The 19093-nt window shown below is 37.0% G+C and overlaps 1 protein-coding gene across 1 annotated transcript; it reads right to left on the reverse strand.

Annotated features, from left to right (window-relative positions):
* Positions 1 to 15532: 15532 nt before the first annotated feature.
* Positions 15533 to 17105, reverse strand: LOC141614921 (putative sugar phosphate/phosphate translocator At2g25520). The gene has a single exon (XM_074433593.1). It carries the CDS (start codon positions 16980 to 16982, stop codon positions 15804 to 15806), a length of 1179 nt encoding a protein of 392 aa, XP_074289694.1. The 5' UTR covers positions 16983 to 17105; the 3' UTR covers positions 15533 to 15803.
* Between the last annotated feature and the right edge of the window lie 1988 nt (positions 17106 to 19093).

Below are 19093 nucleotides of genomic sequence, written 5' to 3' on the forward strand. Positions count from 1 at the left end.
GGTTCACCTGGTTCTTTGTTGGAATCGACTTGTCATACTCAATGCATATGCCACGCCCCGGGCGTGTGCATATCATGGCATACATGATTGATCCTATAGCCGAAGCATAAGGAATCCGTGTCATGCGCTCTTTCTCTTCCGGTGTCTCGGGTGCCTGAGACTTGCTCAAATGCACCCCTGGAGCCATAGGAAGGAACCCCTTCTTAGAGTTAGTCATCTTGAATCTCTCTAGGACTTTGTCTATGTAAGACTCTGATCGAGAGATAACATCCGTCGTGATCTATCTCGATAGATACGGATGCCTAGAATTCTTTGTGCCTCTCCCGGATCTTTCATCTGGAAATGGTTTTTCAACCATACTTTCACCGAAGTTAAGAGAGGTATGTCATTCCCAATCGGGAGTATGTCGTCAACATACAATATTAGGAAGACAATCTTGCTCCCACTCGACTTGATATATAGACATGGTTCCTCGACGGATCGAGTAAATCCATTTTCTTTTATCACTTGGTCGAAGCGATGATTCCAACTCCTTGATGCTTGCTTAAGTCCATAAATGGAACGCTTAAGCTTGCATACTTTCTTAGGATGTTCGGGATCGATGAAACCTTCGGGTTGTACCATGTACAACTCTTCTTCCAAAAAGCCGTTTAAGAAGGCGGTTTTCACGTCCATTTGCCAAATTTCATAGTCATGAAAAGCGGCAATCGCTAAGATAATCCGAATGGAACGCAGCATGACTACGGGTGCAAAAATCTCATCGTAGTGCAAACCTGGCACTTGGGTGAAACCCTTAGCAACTAGTCGTGCTTTGTAGATATCTTCCGACCTTCCGAGAATGCTTTATCTTGTAAAGCCATTTGCATTGAAGGGGACGAACCTTAGCGAGTAAGTCAACAAGATCCCATACGTTGTTCTCATACATGGAGTCCATCTCGGATTGCATGGCCTCAAGCCATAGCTTTGAGTCGAACTTGTCATGGCACCTTTATAGGTTGCGGGTTCACTACTCGTTAAGAGTAGAACGTCATCTATGTCATGTTCCTCGACCATACCAATGTATCTGTCCGGAGGAATAGAGACTCTTCCCGACCTCCTAGGTTCCTCAGGAATGTTAACCGCAGCCGGGATTGAAGGAATAGGTTCCTCCAATAGTTGCTCGGTATTTGGTTCTGGAACCTCCGACAGGTCGAAGGTTCTATCACTCTTTGCATTCTCGATAAATTCCTTCTCTAAGAATGTCGCACTAGCCGCAACAAAAACACGTTGTTCGGTTGGCGAATAGAAGTAATGACCACGTGATCCTTTAGGATAACCTATAAAGTATGTCTTGACCGATCGCGGGCCGAGCTTATCTTCAGTTCTCCACTTGACATAAGCCTCGCAGCCCCAAACCCGTATAAAGGACAAGTTAGGGACCGTTCCCTTCCATAGTTCATATGGAGTCTTGTCAATGACTTTAGACGGACTTTGTTAAGTATTAGAGCGGCCGACATAAGAGCATAACCCCATAATGAATCAAGTAATATCGTGTGACTCATCATGGATCGAACCATATCAAGTAGTGTTCGATTTCTCCGTTCGGACACACCGTTCACCGAGGTGTTCGGTGGAGTTAAGCGTAAGGCAATCCCACAGTCCTTTAGGTGTTGATCAAACTCGTGAGAAAGATACTCGCCACCACGATCCGAACGCAGTGTTTTAATCTTTCTACCTAATAGGTTCTGTACCCTATTTGCAGTATTCTTTGAATTTCTCAAAGGATTCACTTTTGTGCTTCATTAAATAGACATAGCCATATCTACTCAAATCGTCCGTGAAAGTGATGAAATACCTATAGCCTTCTCGTGCGGTGATTGACATAGGACCACATACATCCGTGTGTATGAGCCCTAATAGGTCGGCAGCGCGCATTCCAACACCTTTGAAGGAAATCCGAGTCATCTTACCGATGAGACATGATTCACACGTGCCAAATGATTGAAAATCAAAGGCCGAGATAACTCCATGTTTGATGAGCTGTTTTACGCGTTTCTCATTAATGTGTCCCATACGGCAGTGCCATAGATACGTTTGATCTTTGTCACCAACCTTTAACTTTTTATTCATTACGTGTAATATTTCATTGGTCTGATCTAAAACATAAATTCCATTCATGGAGACTGCCTTGCCATAAATCATATTGTGTAATGAGAAAATGCAAGAATTATTCTCTATTACAAATGAAAAACCAAGTTTATCAAGCGAGAAAAGAAATAATGTTTTTAGAAAGACTGGGTACATAATAGCAATCATATAATGATAACTCAAATCCGCTAGGAAGCTGGATCACATATGTCCCCTTGGAGATGGCAGCCACTCTTGCTCCATTCCCAACACGCAGGTCCACCTCACCCTTTACGAGGGGTTCGATGTTTGAGCCCCGCACATGATTACACGAGATGAGAACCACAACCAAGTATCAAGTACCCAAGTTCCGTAACTTGCGTGGTTAATCTCAATCATATGAATAAAAGTAGAAGAGAGAGAAGACATACCAACGGGTTTAACACGACCTGCCTTTAAGTCCTCATGATAAACAGGACATGTGCGTCTCCAATGCCCGGTCTTGTGGCAATGATGGCATTCCATGTTTTCACTCTTGCTCTTTGTCATGCCCGATGAGTTACTCGCCTCACCAGGACCACTCTTACCTGAACCCGACTTCTTGAACTTCGCCTTACCTCTCGTTAGGTTTGCCGGAGCTTTGCCCTTACCTTTCCCTTTGTTTGACACAACGAGAACATCCTGTTTCGAGCTCCCACCGCACTTCATGTCCTTCTCGGTCTGTACGAGGAGGGAGTGCAATTCATGGGGAGTTTTCTTCAAATCATTCATATAGTAATTCGCTCTAAATTGCGAAAAACCATCGTGGAGTGAGTGAAGCATACGGTCGATAACAATGTTCTCGCTGATGTTACAATTAAAGGTCTCCGGCTTCTCGACATTCTCAATCATGCCGAGAATGTGTGGGCTAACCGGTTGGCCCTTCTGGAGTCTCTCATCAAAGAAGCGAGTGGTATGCTCATAGGTCACGATTCTCGGTGCTTTCGAGAATTCCTTAGTGAGCGTGGTGAAAATCTTGTTTGCACCATGGGCTATGAAGCGTTTCGGCAAATTGGGTTCCATTGCAAAAATGAGTACGTTTTTAATCGCACCCGCTTCCATACAGAAATCGTTAAACTTGGCGATTTCGGTAGCTCTAGCCGTGGGACCTGGGTTTGCCGGGAGGGGCTCTAACAAAAATTTGAGCTTCCCGTCAGCAGTGGCAGCATTCCGTAATGCCGCCTCCCAGTCCGCGAAGTTGGATCCATCATTCTTCAGTCGAGTAGACTGATTCATCTGATTCATGAAGATCCTAAGCCAGGACTCACGGTCCAATGTGGCACTTGGCATTGGGTTATCACTTGAACCAGCCATTTGTTGTTTAGCGATTTAAAATCGTGATCTACACTTTGAAAAAGAAAGAAAAACAAAACGAAATAAGCAACTCATCGAGGTGATTTAAGTCTATTTTAAAATTCATTTTAAACATGTAGACTCTTGCACTTGCATAATTGATCTCCCTCAAGAAAGATACAAGTGATCCCAAGACTCAATTTCTGTAAATTGATAAGCCAACTGTTTAGCTAATTCTTCCGGAAGAACTCTTGGTCGATAGATTTTCGTAAATCCTATCTATAGTCCACCATAGTCACAGGATCGTACGAGTGACCATGGTGTTGAGATAAAATAGGTCAATCAGTTCCAACTTACCCGACGTAGAAGGGGTCATAGTATGCCTACCGACGAAGAAGGGACTCATTGGAGTTTGACCTATAAAGACCGTTCTCAATTTTAGTTTATACGAGGAAGATCCCATCAACAAAATTATAATTCATTTTAAGTGAACGAATAACTAGCGTCTGTCGTGAATGAATTTATTTGGAAGATGGCTTAAAAACGTGTGACATGAGAATGTCAATGAAAACTAACTCGTGACCTCTATATGTGTCAGTTTTCATGCAATAAATTATAGGTGGTTTGGTTTTTAGGCGGAATATGATGCATATTATCGTTGCATAAAAATAAATAAAGGAATGCGATACGTAAATAAAAATTCCTAGTGTGGCCTATCCTAGTATAAGAACAAGATACAACTTTGGAATCCACCGTTGGACCCGAAAAGCTTGTCTTGATGTTCCATCTTGATCCAAGTAGCGGGAGTGAGCATCCGGTCTCCATCTTTGGTCTTCTCAAAAATTACAATTTAAAATTACAAAATATAAACCTATTTACATTCTAATTAAAACTGTAATTACAAGTGAAAAATCCAAAACGGAGATGCAAGATCTCAAAATACAACCAAGACCGTGTTCCATCATTACGGTAACACGTTCTACTAAGGCCACACTAAGTTACAATTGATTGTAAAAATTAAATACGTAATTAAAATGGCATTCACGGCATTCAACCAAAACGATAAATGAAAATGCATCAACTAAAAACAAATTCATTCGTGACATAATTCCGTAATTATGTTAAATTTATCCAAACCACCTTTTAATGATTAAAATTCGTGTGATAAAACCGCTTCTATCATTTAATTTTAATCTATTATAATCCGTTACTTTAAATATAATTTAAAATAACTTAATGGTACGTGTGTGAACCGTTTCACAATCATAGCGAGTGTACTATATCAGTATAAAGTACATATTGACGCCAAAAGAAAATTTAAATCAAAAGAAACAAATTTTCAAAGCTGTTAAAGACGAAATCCCTCGATCCAGGGACATGAGTGCTCGATCGAGGGAGGGGAGAGGGCTCGATCGATGAATCGCAAGTCGATCGAGAGGTATGCTAATCAGGAGGTGCTCGATCGACTAAACGGGTGGTCGATCGAGTACCTATATCGACAAAACTACTCGATCGAGTACGAGGACAACTCGATCGAGCGGCAGGTTTAGGAAGGGGGTCGATCGAGTACAACAGGGACTCGATCGAGAAAAAGGTTTTTGACACGGGGTCGATCGAGTACAACAGGGACTCGATCGAGCAAAAAACAAGCAGAAAAAACACTCGATCGATGGAAATTTTGTTCGATCGAGTACAAAAATTTCTGAAAAATTCCAAACCCTCGTGAAACAAGTTTTATGATACAAAACCAAAACAATTTTGATCAAAAACGCATAAAATCAATTTTAACAATTGACAAAAACATGACATATTGTTATAATTTCTGTATAAAACAACAATATGCAAAAACAAGATGATGAAATTACCGTGTAATACATGACACGGTTTAAAAAAAAAATTTCTGCCGTGTATACTAGGCACGGTTTTGAAAGTAAAATCATCGTTTCAAAACGTTTTATGAAAAACACATGAAAAATTCACGTGGCCTCTCTCTGATACCACTTGTGGGTTAATATCCGTATACTACCCTTAAAATGCAGGACTATAACGTAAATTTAAACATGCGAATATCGTCATAAAACATAAAAACAATAGAAACGATAAGGAACAAGAAATAACCTCGGGTCCTTTAAATTGCGGCGTAAAGAAAGAACAGTAAATCAAAGCAGATTTCCTCCTAATCGTTACACCCAAGACTTTGTCCGAGATATGCCCTTGTGCTAGAACAGTGTTCTCCGATTGCCTTGCAATATAGGGAGAAGCGATGTGAGTTTTGTCGAGATGAGAGATCTCAGGTTTTTCAGAGGAGAATACTCTTCAAAACCCTAATTTTTAGCAGAATGAATTAGGTTAGACAAGAGGAGAGAACTCCCCTTTTTGTCTATGTGATTCTCGGCCAAACCGAGTGAGAGGAGCCCGTATGGGCTTTTCATTTTCTCTTCACTTAAACTCGCGGTCCGGTCCATCACTCGCTAAGTGTATATGACGTGGTCCGATTATAAATCGTTATCGGTTATCGGAAATTAAGGCATCGCTAATAATACGGGTTAGTTGAATTATTAATACGTGTCCGACAAAAACAGTATTGTATAATTATTTTAATATACATTTAATTAAATATAAATCACGTATATTTAATTTTACGAATTAACTGGTTAATTCGCCTTAGCCCATGATATTTAATCCGTATTAAATATAATATCTCAACATCACATGTTTGACTAATTACTAGTCAAATAACTCGGACTAACTGGTTAGTCAATTTTTGGCATCTACATGACAGTATTTTCATACCGTCACATCTCTCGAACGTATCCTATAGGTGTGACTTTTAGGGACCAGTTGATCACCGCCATCTGTATGACAATAACGTCAAACTTATCTAGCAAGCCAACCGTTATTGATAAACGTGGATCAACTGATAATAATACCAAAGTATGCCCTTTGATCCTTTTAGAGGTTTATAAGTCCTTGCACTAACTGTTAAGGACACCAACCCCAACATGGACGACCTAGACTAGAGGTTTCTCTAGGTGGCGTGTTCTTTTCCACCATTCCATTCTCGAGGGTGAGCACGCGAATGCTCAAATTTTCCACTGTAGCTTGAACTCCTAGGACCATGGCGTAAATGTCTTGGAGAGACATGGTGATTGTGGCTTGAACTGCTTCGTGACTTTGTTGACTGACGGAACTTGCTGGATTCCTACTCGACAGAAATGACGCGCATTACAACTCGATTCGACATGGGATCACGCATACCAAGGAAACAAACAAAAGAAGGGACAAGATGACAAATCTAGACTTGACTTGTGAACTCGTGAAATGTCGTGAGCGACTTCTCGTGTTTGAATTCACGGTGCTTGACTATAATTTTAGACTCGAGTGTTGACTTTGGCGGAGTGACCTTCATATGATTGACCTTATTGACGGGATTGATGACACGTATTGATTCTAAGACGTGTGTTGTTTAAGACAGACTTGACTCGAGGTTCGGGTATGTGTGTCCCGAACGTGTCATTAGGAGAATTCAAGAAACGGATTTTGGAATGACTTGATGTGTTAGCCTCGAGTGCGTGAGTCGAGGTGTAGAAATGTTTAGATCGTAACTGAAATGGGGTAGGGGGTCCAAAATGACGGCGTGACGCCTTAGGACTTGACTTGAATTTGAAAAGACCCAAAATGTAAAGGAAGACGGGTTTATGACTCGACAGAGTTTCGACTAGGACATAGTCGGTTTGAATTCTGACTCTGACTTTGCCCAATTGAATTTACACATTTACATTTACATGTTTGAAAAATATTTTGGTTTCCTCTTTTTTCTTTTTCTTTTTTTTTCCGGACATTTTTTTCGTTTTTTTTTTTGTATTTGGTTTTGAAATGGGTTTTAGGCCCAAAGTTTGACTCCACATTTGGACAGAGTTTTGACTGGTTTTGCGCTAATATTGGCCTACTTCGAAAATTTTACATTTTGAAAGAGGTTTTGATTTTCACAAAATTCGTCATGGTTTTATTTAGAAATGGTGATCACATATAATACAAGTATTTATACAGGCATTATAACGGGATGCTGAGTGCATTTAAAAGAGTTTTGGTTTAAAGGCGGGTTGCCATACCGAACAATCAAACCCGAAGTCTGTGGAGAGGCTCGTACCAAACAAGAGTAAGGCCGATTCCTAGTCCATTTCCTCAAGTAGTGAAAGTCCTTGATACAAACAAGAGTAAGTAACATGGTATGGATGACGTCAATCGATATCCATCCTTAGGCCCAAATAAGAATTAGGACCGTTTAGACGGGACGATTGGTCGAATGGGTTGGGTTGGGCCTAGGAAGGCCGAATGAAACGATCTAAGAAGACCGAGTTATGAAAACCGACAATTGTCTTGTACAAACTATTCCCTAACCTTGTTCAAGTTTCACCCTTGACTACACGTAAGTGTATTATCCCCAGCGGAGTCGCCAAACTGTGGACATGGGCCACGGGGGCGCTTGGGAACAAGCGTTTACATTTGTGGAGTCGCCACCAATTTATTGTGCAAAATTGGAAACCGTTCGAATACCTCGTGCCATGTCAAGACACAAAGTAGTGACATGAACACCAAGAACTCGTTACCCTTGGCATTCTATGTCTAGAATGACTCTCGTGGATGCCAATGAACACGGATGTTCACAGAGATCTGGAGTAAGGGGTGAGGGTACGTATTAGGAAGCTCTTTTGATCGAACACCTAATCCCGCCCGCCTCGATAGCGGCCTCTACTAATGATTAGGGAAAATTGTCCATACTCGATATATTGTTGATTATATGCATGCAATGCAAAAAACAAATAGATTAATCCTAGCATGTGAATTAACTAAGTCGGTGAACAAGTAATTAGCACATAAATTGGGGTCGAAGTGAATGTTAGATTAATTACATGTGAATGCCAAGTGAATAAATCATACATAATAAATACGAAATAAAGAAATAAATACAATTGATAAACTTGAATTTACGTCATAAACATGCCCAAAAGACTTTTAGAAATAAAATAAAAGAATAAATGAAAATTAGAAAATTGGAAAAAATAAGGAAATTGGAAATTAATTTAAATTAGGAAAATTGGAAAATAAGGAAATTTGAAGAAAAGGAAAATTTGGAAAATAAGGAAAATATGGAAATTATAGTGAATAAGGAAATTTGGAAAATATGGAAATTTGGAAAATAAGGAAAATATGGAATAATGGTTAACTAAAATCCTAATTAGAAACCCTACGTCAAAACGAGAAGAGTTCAGAGGCAGAAACCACCTCAGAACAGGCGCAGCATCTGCTGCGTCCTCTGGAAGAGGCGCAGCACTTCCTGCGTCTGTTCTTGAGTTGGGTTCTGACTGTGAAAGTCAGACTCGCTGTTTTTTTAATGTTCGTTGGTTAATTTACATTGATTTATTGATTGGTAACTCGAGTAGAAGTGATTAATTGATTTACATGCATCTGGGATCGTCTTGAAGTGAAAGAAAACAATTTAAAACGAATTATTATAAGTTAGATATTATTTACGATGTTGGAATTGATTTATTTACAAACTTGAAGTTAATGGTGGAAACAAAAGATTACGAATTGATAAAGAAAACAGATTTAAAACATGTATCAAAGACGAAATCAAGGGACTTGATATGAACGAATCGAGTCTCTAAAATCCGAGTTTGAATTTGTGACGAAAACCCACAAATATTAATTATAAGGGATTTAAGTCGAAAATTATTGAAATGGATTCATAAAAACCAATTTGAAAATTATTAGGTGAAATAAGGGAAAGAACGAAGAAAGAAAAATAAAAGACGAAAGGAACAAAAACCCGAGGAAGAAGAAGAAGTGCATCAACTGAAAGCAGCCCCTGGAAGAGGCGCGGCGAGATCTGCGCCCTTTCTGAAAGGCGCATCAGTTGATGCGATTCTTCCCCACGTCAGATCTGTGTTACTTCCGTTAAAAGGATTTTAAAAATGGTGATTTTAAAAGACGGTTTCGAACATGCTTATGACATAAATTCTTACATTAGTTATAATACAGAAAATAAATACATTAAATAAAATTGGGATTTTACACCCTCAGACTTACATGTTAGCGTCTCGAGATTTAACTAAATCGGTTTTTAGTGGTAACTCGATTCGATCTATAATGCAAATATGAAAGTGCCCTTGAAAAAGGATTTAAAAGCAAATTGAATTGATTAATTAATTATGGTGTAGTGGAGTTGGTCAAATTGGTCGGTCATGGAAAACGAGGCTGGTACTCAGAAGGATCCGAGCTTACGTGGTCGAAAGTTCAAGCACGTAGGCGCCAAAAAGTAAGAACGTGGTCTAGAATGCAAAGGGAGAAGAGAAGGGCGGACACTCGCGTGACAAATATGTGAGACCGAAGGTCTCTATTTATACTAATCACACGGAGGGAATTAGGAAAGGAGAGAAAGATCCGGAAACAAGCGACTTAGGTTAAACACGGAAACTTGTACAAAAAGAAAACCTTGAGGAAAAGGCGCAGCAGGTGCTGCGTCCCTTGGAAGAGGCGCAGCACTTACTGCGTCCTTTCCTCAGCGGGTTCCTCCTGCGCAAGAAAGCGCGTTTGACAGCCTGTCGTTGGAAAGCTAAAAAAGAGATCTAGAACTTTCTGTGAAATAGGCCCGACCCAAAAAAGTCGTTATCACCTCGTAAAACGGGCCTAAAGTTCGGGTTGTCATTTTAGCTAAATGAAATGCACATTTTGTAATGTAAACTTTTAGTTTAGCCTAATGAAGTGACATGAGACTCAAAATGAGATATAATCTCAACATTTTATGACATCCTAACCTTAGGTAGACAAGCCCATTGCTTTTGACTCGGGATTTGACGGTTTTAGGAAAATGAAGACAGTTTTTGACCCGGACTCCAAATGTACTCTAATTACTGCAAAAACGACCGTAATGACACCTAGACGACAACAATGAGGTAGACACAAGTGTTTTAGTTACCTTTTATTAACCGATTTACGAAACGTCATAAATCGCGACATATGCTAGACATGCGGCCCAATCATCACTGGGTGTTTGGCGGGAGGTGCAGAAACTAGGTATCTACACCGCCTCCAACCCAAACCATCGCCACTCACAAAACCAAACTCGGCCAATCCGGCTCATTTCTCCACGAACAAAAACTACACCAAACTGGAAAATCCACACACACCACACACCACCTACCAACAATCAAACCCATGGCCACGTCAACAAGAATCAGTGGACATGCAAACACCAAAGACAAATCAAGCCCACTAATGACAACCAAAAAACTCCACCATAGACGATGGACACGAACAACCACAAATGCAATACGCTAAAAGTGAAAAAAGAACCGATTGGTAGGGGCGGGGGGAATGGGAACCCCAAATCAACCCATAATCACTACCTTAAACAGACAGCAACAACGATGGGCTATACAATCAAACTCAACAGACACAAAAGACACCGGAAAAGGAAGAGAAATGCAAACCAGGGGTGGGGGAAGGGGCGAGGGGAATGGGAAACACCCCCGAGACGCATGCAAGACCAAATCCAGCGAGACACAAGCAAGACCAAAACCAGCGAGGGGCATGCAAGACCGTTTCCAGCCGAAACAGACCAAAAAAATGGTGGATCGGGGGTCAGGAGACCCGATGGGACTAACAACCACCCAAACTTCGACCACCAAATTGAAAATGAGGGAACCGATCGATAAGAAAGATCTTAGAGTTGAGTAGAAATAATCGGGGCGAAATTAATAAATAGGGAGGGCTGAACCATTCGCCGGAGATAGGCCATCAGACGGCCTAACTCCGGCGAATGATTGGGGAGCAAGGTGAGGCAGTGGGAGGCAAGGGGGAATAAGGTGGTGGCAAGATGAGAGTTTTTGGGGTTTATCTAGAGAGAGAAGGGGGAGCAATTTGGCGGTCATTTACACAACTTTCGAGGCAGGTTTTGAACTTGCATCTAGTTTATGGTACAAAAAGTATTTTACAACCAAACACGTTCACATTTGTAATTACTTCTTTTTCCAGGAAATAGGTTGGGCTCAATTCCATATGGCTAGGGGTTGGATCCGCCTTCGGCCCAAATCGTATAAAATTATTTCTTATACCCCATCCTATTTACTATAATCTTCCCTATTTCCTTATTCGAGTTTTTTTTCCTTTTTTGAATTCATTTATATAGTTCAAATTCAATTATATTTGAGATAGTGCTAAACGTTGCCCCTATTTTACTAAACGTCGCCCCTAGTTTCATTTCAACTTGACAACTTTGCCCTTCTCTCTCTAAAAAAATATTCTTTCCTCTTTTTTTTTGATAATTCGGAAATAGGTGACAATAACCCATTTTTCCGATACATGTGTGAATCGTATACTAATGAAAATTCGTACAATTAAGACGGAAAGCAATTCCAAAATGATTGGAATGCCGAACAACATTATCGATATTACAATGAGTATGATAGTTATGATCAAGATGAGGGAAGCGGTTATGGTTACGATGATAACAACACGGGTAACACGGAAAAGGGAAGCGGTTTTGGAATGCCGAACAACATGATCGAAATTAGATATGAATTATCGTATTAATTACCGATCAATTAATAAAAAAATAATATTGAACTAACGAATTAATGAACTTTTTGCCTATGTTAGACGATGATTGATAACATAAACGATAAATAATGACGATTTAAATTGACTATTAAGAGCCAAAAACTTTAATCGGCCATAACTTTATGCTCGGGTGTCCGATTTTGACGAATTTTTTTTTCAAATCGCATAACTTTTCGAGATGAACACAATGGTAAAAAAAATTAAAAAAATTTGGAAAGTGGCTCATTCGTGTAAAAAAACACGAATTGGCCTGGGCCTGTTCATGTGATTTACACGAATCAGCCTAGGCCAGTTCATGTAAATCACACGAATGGGCCTAGGCCCAATCGTGTAACCTACACGAAAATGCCAGGCCCAATTCGCGCAAATCACACGCCACAGCCCAGAAGAAATCGTGTAAATCACACGATTTGGCCCACCCTATTTCGTGTAATCCTCACGTTGGGGCCAAATTCCAGATTTTTTTTTTCGTGTTTTTTTTTCGGGGTTCAAATCGTCTATAAACTAGTAGATCTATACAAATTTTGGCTCTAATCTCGTCACATATTACCTATCCTAAGTCCAAAAAGGCTACGGTTACACTCAGTGTTAGAATCTTCCATACACTGCGAGTAACGTTACGACATGTGGCAATGGTGAAATATGAGATAGAATATTTTTTAGGTTTTATTTTGTAAAATTTGGAAGCCAAAATTTTAAAAAATCAAATTTCGAATTTAAATTTTTTCCTGAATTACTACATACCATTTTTATATTTAATTGTTTAAGATATTATTTTTTATTAAGATATTATTTTGTGTAATTGTTTCTTATTTTATGTTTTCTTTCCTTAAATTAATTTCTTCCAATGAAGGTTTATCTTATTCATCATGAATCATGATAATCTTGATTTAAATCAAGATCATTGTGATTAAAATTTGACATTAATGAAATCCAAGCACAAAACAAACGTACTTAGAAGAAAAAATGGATGACTTTTATTTTTATGAAAACCACGTATGCTTTTGTTTTATTTTTTATTTTATTTTTACAAAAGGTAAGCGTATAAATGTTTGGGTAGAAATTTTAAGAAATATGGTAAATATTTTATTAAGATTTAATATTATATTTAATTATTATAATAAATATAATTATTAATTATGATACTATATAATTAATAAAGATCTTAAAATTTTCCCACCCATCTTTCCCTCCAACGATAAATTTTTATCCCTCTAAATCTCTTTATAGTCCTCTCCATAAATACAAATAGATTCCTCCACAAGTCAAATTTTAATTGGTGGTGTGTAGAAGATTCTATACACCAAGTGTAACCGTAGCATCTTTCATACTAAGTCACCCTGTAAACTAATCTACACTAATTTAACAAATTTAAAAAGAGTTCTTCACCCGGATTTTTTGTTGTTGTTCTTCTACACATTTTTTTTGTTATTTTTTCAACTTTTTTTTGTTATTGTTATTCTTGTACACTTTTTTTGTTATTTTTGAAGCGGGTTTTTAAATTTTTGAAGCGAAATTAGTTTGAATACGGAAATGAAAATAATAGAGCAATGGGCAAAATAGTACTTCCTCTGTTCTTAAATAATTGACGTTTTCAATTTACGAGGTGAGTCTTTGAATTCAATTTATACAAAAATATATTGGTCGAAAAATTATAAAAATTACACCATAAAATTCCTTACGAATAGAGCTTTAATATGAGTATATATTTCAATATATTTAGTTATATATTTTGAGAGATATTGAAAAGAAGTGAGTATCTCGAAAAGTGAGAATGACAATTAAAAAAAAAACAGAGAGAGTAATTTATGTTTGTCAGTTAGTCTTGCTGAAGACGGGTTGGAACAAGTGACCGGTAATGCCACTCACAAAACGGATAGGGGGGACAAGGTGGGGGTACCCCTATGTGCTTCCCTCTCTCCTTTATTTGGGTCATTTGTAAGAGGAAATGGTATCCGTCACTCCAAAGTGACGGATACGTGTCGTCTTCAATGGGATTTTGTGTTTGTTATGAACAACATGAATAAAACTATGGGCGACGTTTAGTAAACCCCTACTGCGATCTTAGTTCTAGTGAAAAAAGAGGAGTTCATATGAACCCCCGGATGACTTGTTTGAATATAACTTTTTTTTTTTTTTTCGTTCTCTTTTAGTCGCCTTGACATTGTCGACTACAAAAGTCGAAATTTGACATGTGTTGGGATGGTGACTGTTGAAGGAGTTATGTTACGCCAAATGTAGATGTTGCATGTGATGTTGGGGTACACAACTTTCGAAGTGTAAGTGGAAGCCAACTTAGTAATAATCACTAAATATACATTAACTTCTGCTACCTATTTCTAATCTCTGTCATTATTAAATAACAAAATTTCATTGAAGACGGCGATATCCGTCACAAGCTTGTGAATGATATCATTTCCTCTTATAAAATACCCATGAGAGGTGAGTGGGGAAACACATGGGAGATGCCCCACCTTGTCCCCTCACCCTTTTTGTGAGAGGTTTTCAGCTTGTGACGGGATTAGCCCGTCACAAGCAAGACGCTTTGTTATCAAATTATGAGTTTATGACTATAACTATTCTGATTATTACAGCTAACTGGAGATATTTACCATCATTCAATATTGGCCGCAGTATTTTCTTCACTCACAATTTGACGTGCTCGAAAATATTACGGAGTACTAGTACTACTCCTTGTTTCACGTTAAACACAAATTGCTTCCGAATCTCAATAGTTGGTTCACTAAAAGTATATTAGCTACTTCCACAAGACAGGAAAGAGAGTTTTATTGATATTACGGAAAATGCACGCGGTGCCCTTGAACTTTGATGTTTTGCCCGAAATACCCAATTTTTTGATCCGGAAATCTTTAAGAGGCTATAACTCGTGTTTACAAGCTCGGAAAGTAACGATTTTTTTTTTCAAATTGATTATCTTTTCGAGACCTACGACTTGAAAAAAAAAATTGTCGTGTTTGGAATTCGTGACCAAGAGATATGGTCACTCAAAGTTTGTACGGTAAAAAAAACTGACGTACAAAAACTCCTAGCCACGGGATCCAAATACGACAATTTTTTTTTTTCAAATCGTAGTTCTCGGAAAGATGATCGATTTGAAAAAAAAAAATTATCACTTTCTGAATTCGTAGACACGAGCTATAGCCGCTTAAAGTTTTCCGGAACAAAAAATTGGGTATTTCGGACAAAATTCGAAACTTCAAGGGCACCGCGTGCATTTTCCCTTGATATTATGAAGCGCTTTACGGATTTTAGATTCAGATTCGGAAAACTATAATATGCATATAATTGATAGGGTGACCTAGAAAGACTCAAAATAGAACCCTAGTCCAAACAGATTAACGGATACCGTTTAGGTTTAGGGGGAGTTGCCCCCAAGCCCCCACCAAGGCGTTTCACCCTTGGACCTGACTGGTCAACGAGACCGGTCATAATCGTTCGAAGCGGTGACTAACAAATACTCTAGTTCTCACAACTAGAAAAAATTAAGGAATTCTGTAGAAAAACAAATTCATACGTATAACATTGGAATTCTTGTATCTCATTAAAATTACATGAGATGAAATTCCAGAAAATCATAATGTGGGCAAATTAATCACATTTGTTTGAAACTGAAACAACCCATCAATGCCAAACACTATAAACTATATGTATCTTAATCTAATCATAATTAAAACCAAAAAAAAAAAAAAAAAACCCCATTAATCTCTGAATTAATTTCTTCAAATCTTGGCATCATCAATCTTATTATTATTATTATTATTATTATTATTATTATTATTATTAATCCAATCAGAATCTTTGCTTTCATTCAACAAAGAAAGCTGGTTTTCTTCATCATCAACACCTTTACCTTCTTCCTTCTTTTGTGCTTCTTCAGCTTTCAATTTCTGAAATCCCAACCCTTTGTAATACAAAACCCCAATAAAAGCCAATACATACCCCAACAAATTTAGGCTAGTAACAGTGTCCTTAATTACAGACCATGAGAATGCAATTAACAACCAATCCTTAACAACACCAGCAACATTCATAGTCAATGCTGATGTCTTTCCAACTAAAAGAAATACTGCTAAATTCAACCCAAATGCACATAAACAATTTGTCCCAAATATCGCGAAATCAACCTCAAAACTTGTTGTCTTCTGCATTAATATCGGAAATTCGACTAAAAACCATGGAATTGTTAATGAAACAAAACATGCTGGTGCAACATAGTATAAACTTGTTACTGGGTTTAGGTTAATTCCTTTACTTTTCAACAACATATCAACTAAAACCAACCTTGTTGATTCAAAAACAAGTGCAGCTAACTGTAGTAAAACCCCAAAAAGATCAAATCTTGCTTCACCATATGCCGCGACCGCGACACCCAAAGATATAACAATCATATTCATCATGATCTTCCCTTCAAAAGCCTTGGTTTTGAATAATAAATTAAGGGTGTATACCATAACTGGCATCAATGCTTTGAGCATTTGAATGAATGAAACTGATAGATAAATATATGCTGAATTTGAAGACCAGAGTGAAAGTGCATATAATACACCAATTGGCAAAACTGATGATATATAATATGATCTAGACATGTTTGCAGGTTCACATACTTTGAATACTCTAACTAATAAAAAAGCAAGGATTGATGAAAAACCCATGTGAATCATTGTTAGAGATAATGGAAAAGGCCAATTATAGAGCTTTTTATCAAGAATGTATTTGTTGTATATGATTACACTTCCTGATAATAAGATCCATATTGATACATATGTGTATGTTAGTACGATTTTTCTGATTATTGATTTGCTCAATGTCGAATTTTTGTTGTTGTTTCCTGCTTTTTCACCCATATTGTTGTTGTTTATGGCTTCTTTTTCTGTTTTGTGTTTTTGGGTGATTTGCATGGTGTTTTTTTTTTGAAGATTTTAATGGTTTTTTTTTGAAGGAGAGGTGTCAAAGTTGTAGGAAGACAGGAGGCTTTTGTACAGAGAAGGGAGTATGGGGTTTACGAATAGGAAAGAGTTGGATCTTAGATGACATTAAGGTATATACTAATAGTATACGTACTCCGTATGTTAAATTGATTAGGTTTCTGAGTTGTGATAATTGAGAGTAAGGTTCCGTTTGGCAAGGTATTTCAGGTACCTGATTTGGTCAAAATAGCTTATTTGACTAAAATTTCAGGTACCTTATTTTTTTTGTAAGCGTTTGACAAGTAGCTTATTTAACCAAATAAGCTACCTGAAATGAAATGCTACCTAGAGTAGCATTTGAGATTTCAGTTACCTGATTTGGTTTGATTTTCCGCTTTTACCCTTTAAATCTATACTATTAAATAATTATCATATCCTTTTACGTCATTTCATCAAAATCAGTTACCTTTTCAATTAGTTTGCCAAACATTTTTTTATATAATCAGCTACCTTATCAGTTCCTAATTTTCAGCTACCTTATCAGTTACCTTTTCCGGTTTTAGTTAGCTTTTCAGTTTTCAGCTACCTTTTCAGTTTTCAGCTACCTTTTCAGTTAGTTTTACCGAACAGAGCCTAAATACTTAACCCGACTTATGTTTAAGATGAATATGTTAAATATACAAACTATTATTTCTAAGTAACTAAAAAAGGAAATAAATACTTAATATTCCGTACATGTATTAGTTACATTAAATTATGTGTAATTTATTCTCTTCCTTCTAAATTAATACGGAGTACCAAACTAGTTTTCATGCTCGTGCGTTGCACTGATATTAAAATAATGTGTGATAAATTTCACAATATAATAGAACTAGTATTGGTGCCCTGTTTCGCCCGGGCTATCTCAACTTATCATTAAATTTTTTTTTTCATTAAATAAAATTACTTAAAGTTACATAACCCATAAATTTATCATTAATATATTTTTCTATGACATATCCTAAAATTACAATGAAATAAATTTTGAGACAAATTCACTACTCCCGCTGTTAATATTTTACTCTTATTAATAAACAATAATAATAACATTTCACTACTTACCCGTAATCATTGTTACTTTCACTACTCCCACCGTAATTATTGTTACTGACACTACTGTCGCATTAATACTGATAATTTCACTACTCCCGTCGTAATTATTGTTACTTTCACTATTGCGGCATTAATATTGATTATTTCACTACTCCCGATGTTGTTTCTACCACTTTCACTAATCTCGCTGATAATATTGTTACTTTTACTATTCAAATGAGTGATTACTATCAGTCTATCATATAACTATATCCAATGTTACTACAACTCTTTTCTTTACTGGCGAAATTACTTTTACTACTTAGGCATGCAATTTTAAGAGGATTATATATTTACATAAATATATTACATATATGCATTAAATCAAATCGAAAGTATTATGCAATATTATATATTATGGAATCTAAATTGAATTATTTATAACCTACTTATATTATATTTTTGCATGTTAAATAATTATCATCTCTATACATCTAATAAACTATAAAGTTTAATAAAATTGCATAGCTTTTAAATTTAACATATAATTTTATGATGATAATAATTAATACCGTAAGTGTGCAAGTTTATACTAATTAATTGTTTTATTTTAAGGAAATTGACCATCTTCTAGTCTTCTATAAATATTTAGAATAATTACCAAGCATTTTCTTTCTTTTAGTCTCCTTGAAATTGACAATCTTAATTAATTATTTTATTTTAAGAAAATTGACCATCTTAATTAATTATTTTATTTTAAGGAAATTGACCATGTTTTAGTCTCTTACAATTGTTTAGGAAAATTACCAAACTTCTATATAATTTAATTTTAACCCAAACTATATAATATTTGCATTGAGATCCCTTATTCGGGTCCATCACACGGTGTTAGTGATTTAAAACTATATACTTTCTTTTATTACATTGAAGTCCTTGGTTTCTGGATTTAATATATAGTAATGATATGGTACATAATTCATGTTTAAGCAATTATGTACGCCGCATCACCAACAAATAATTCTCGTTAACAT

Source organism: Silene latifolia, chromosome 11 (assembly GCF_048544455.1).
Source record: "Silene latifolia isolate original U9 population chromosome 11, ASM4854445v1, whole genome shotgun sequence".
In the NCBI taxonomy this organism is placed as follows: domain Eukaryota; kingdom Viridiplantae; phylum Streptophyta; class Magnoliopsida; order Caryophyllales; family Caryophyllaceae; genus Silene; species Silene latifolia.

Excerpts from the sequence above, each read along its gene's own strand:
- LOC141614921 (XM_074433593.1), bottom strand. The coding sequence starts at position 16,982 with ATGCAAATCACCCAAAAACACAAAACAGAAAAAGAAGCCATAAACAAC.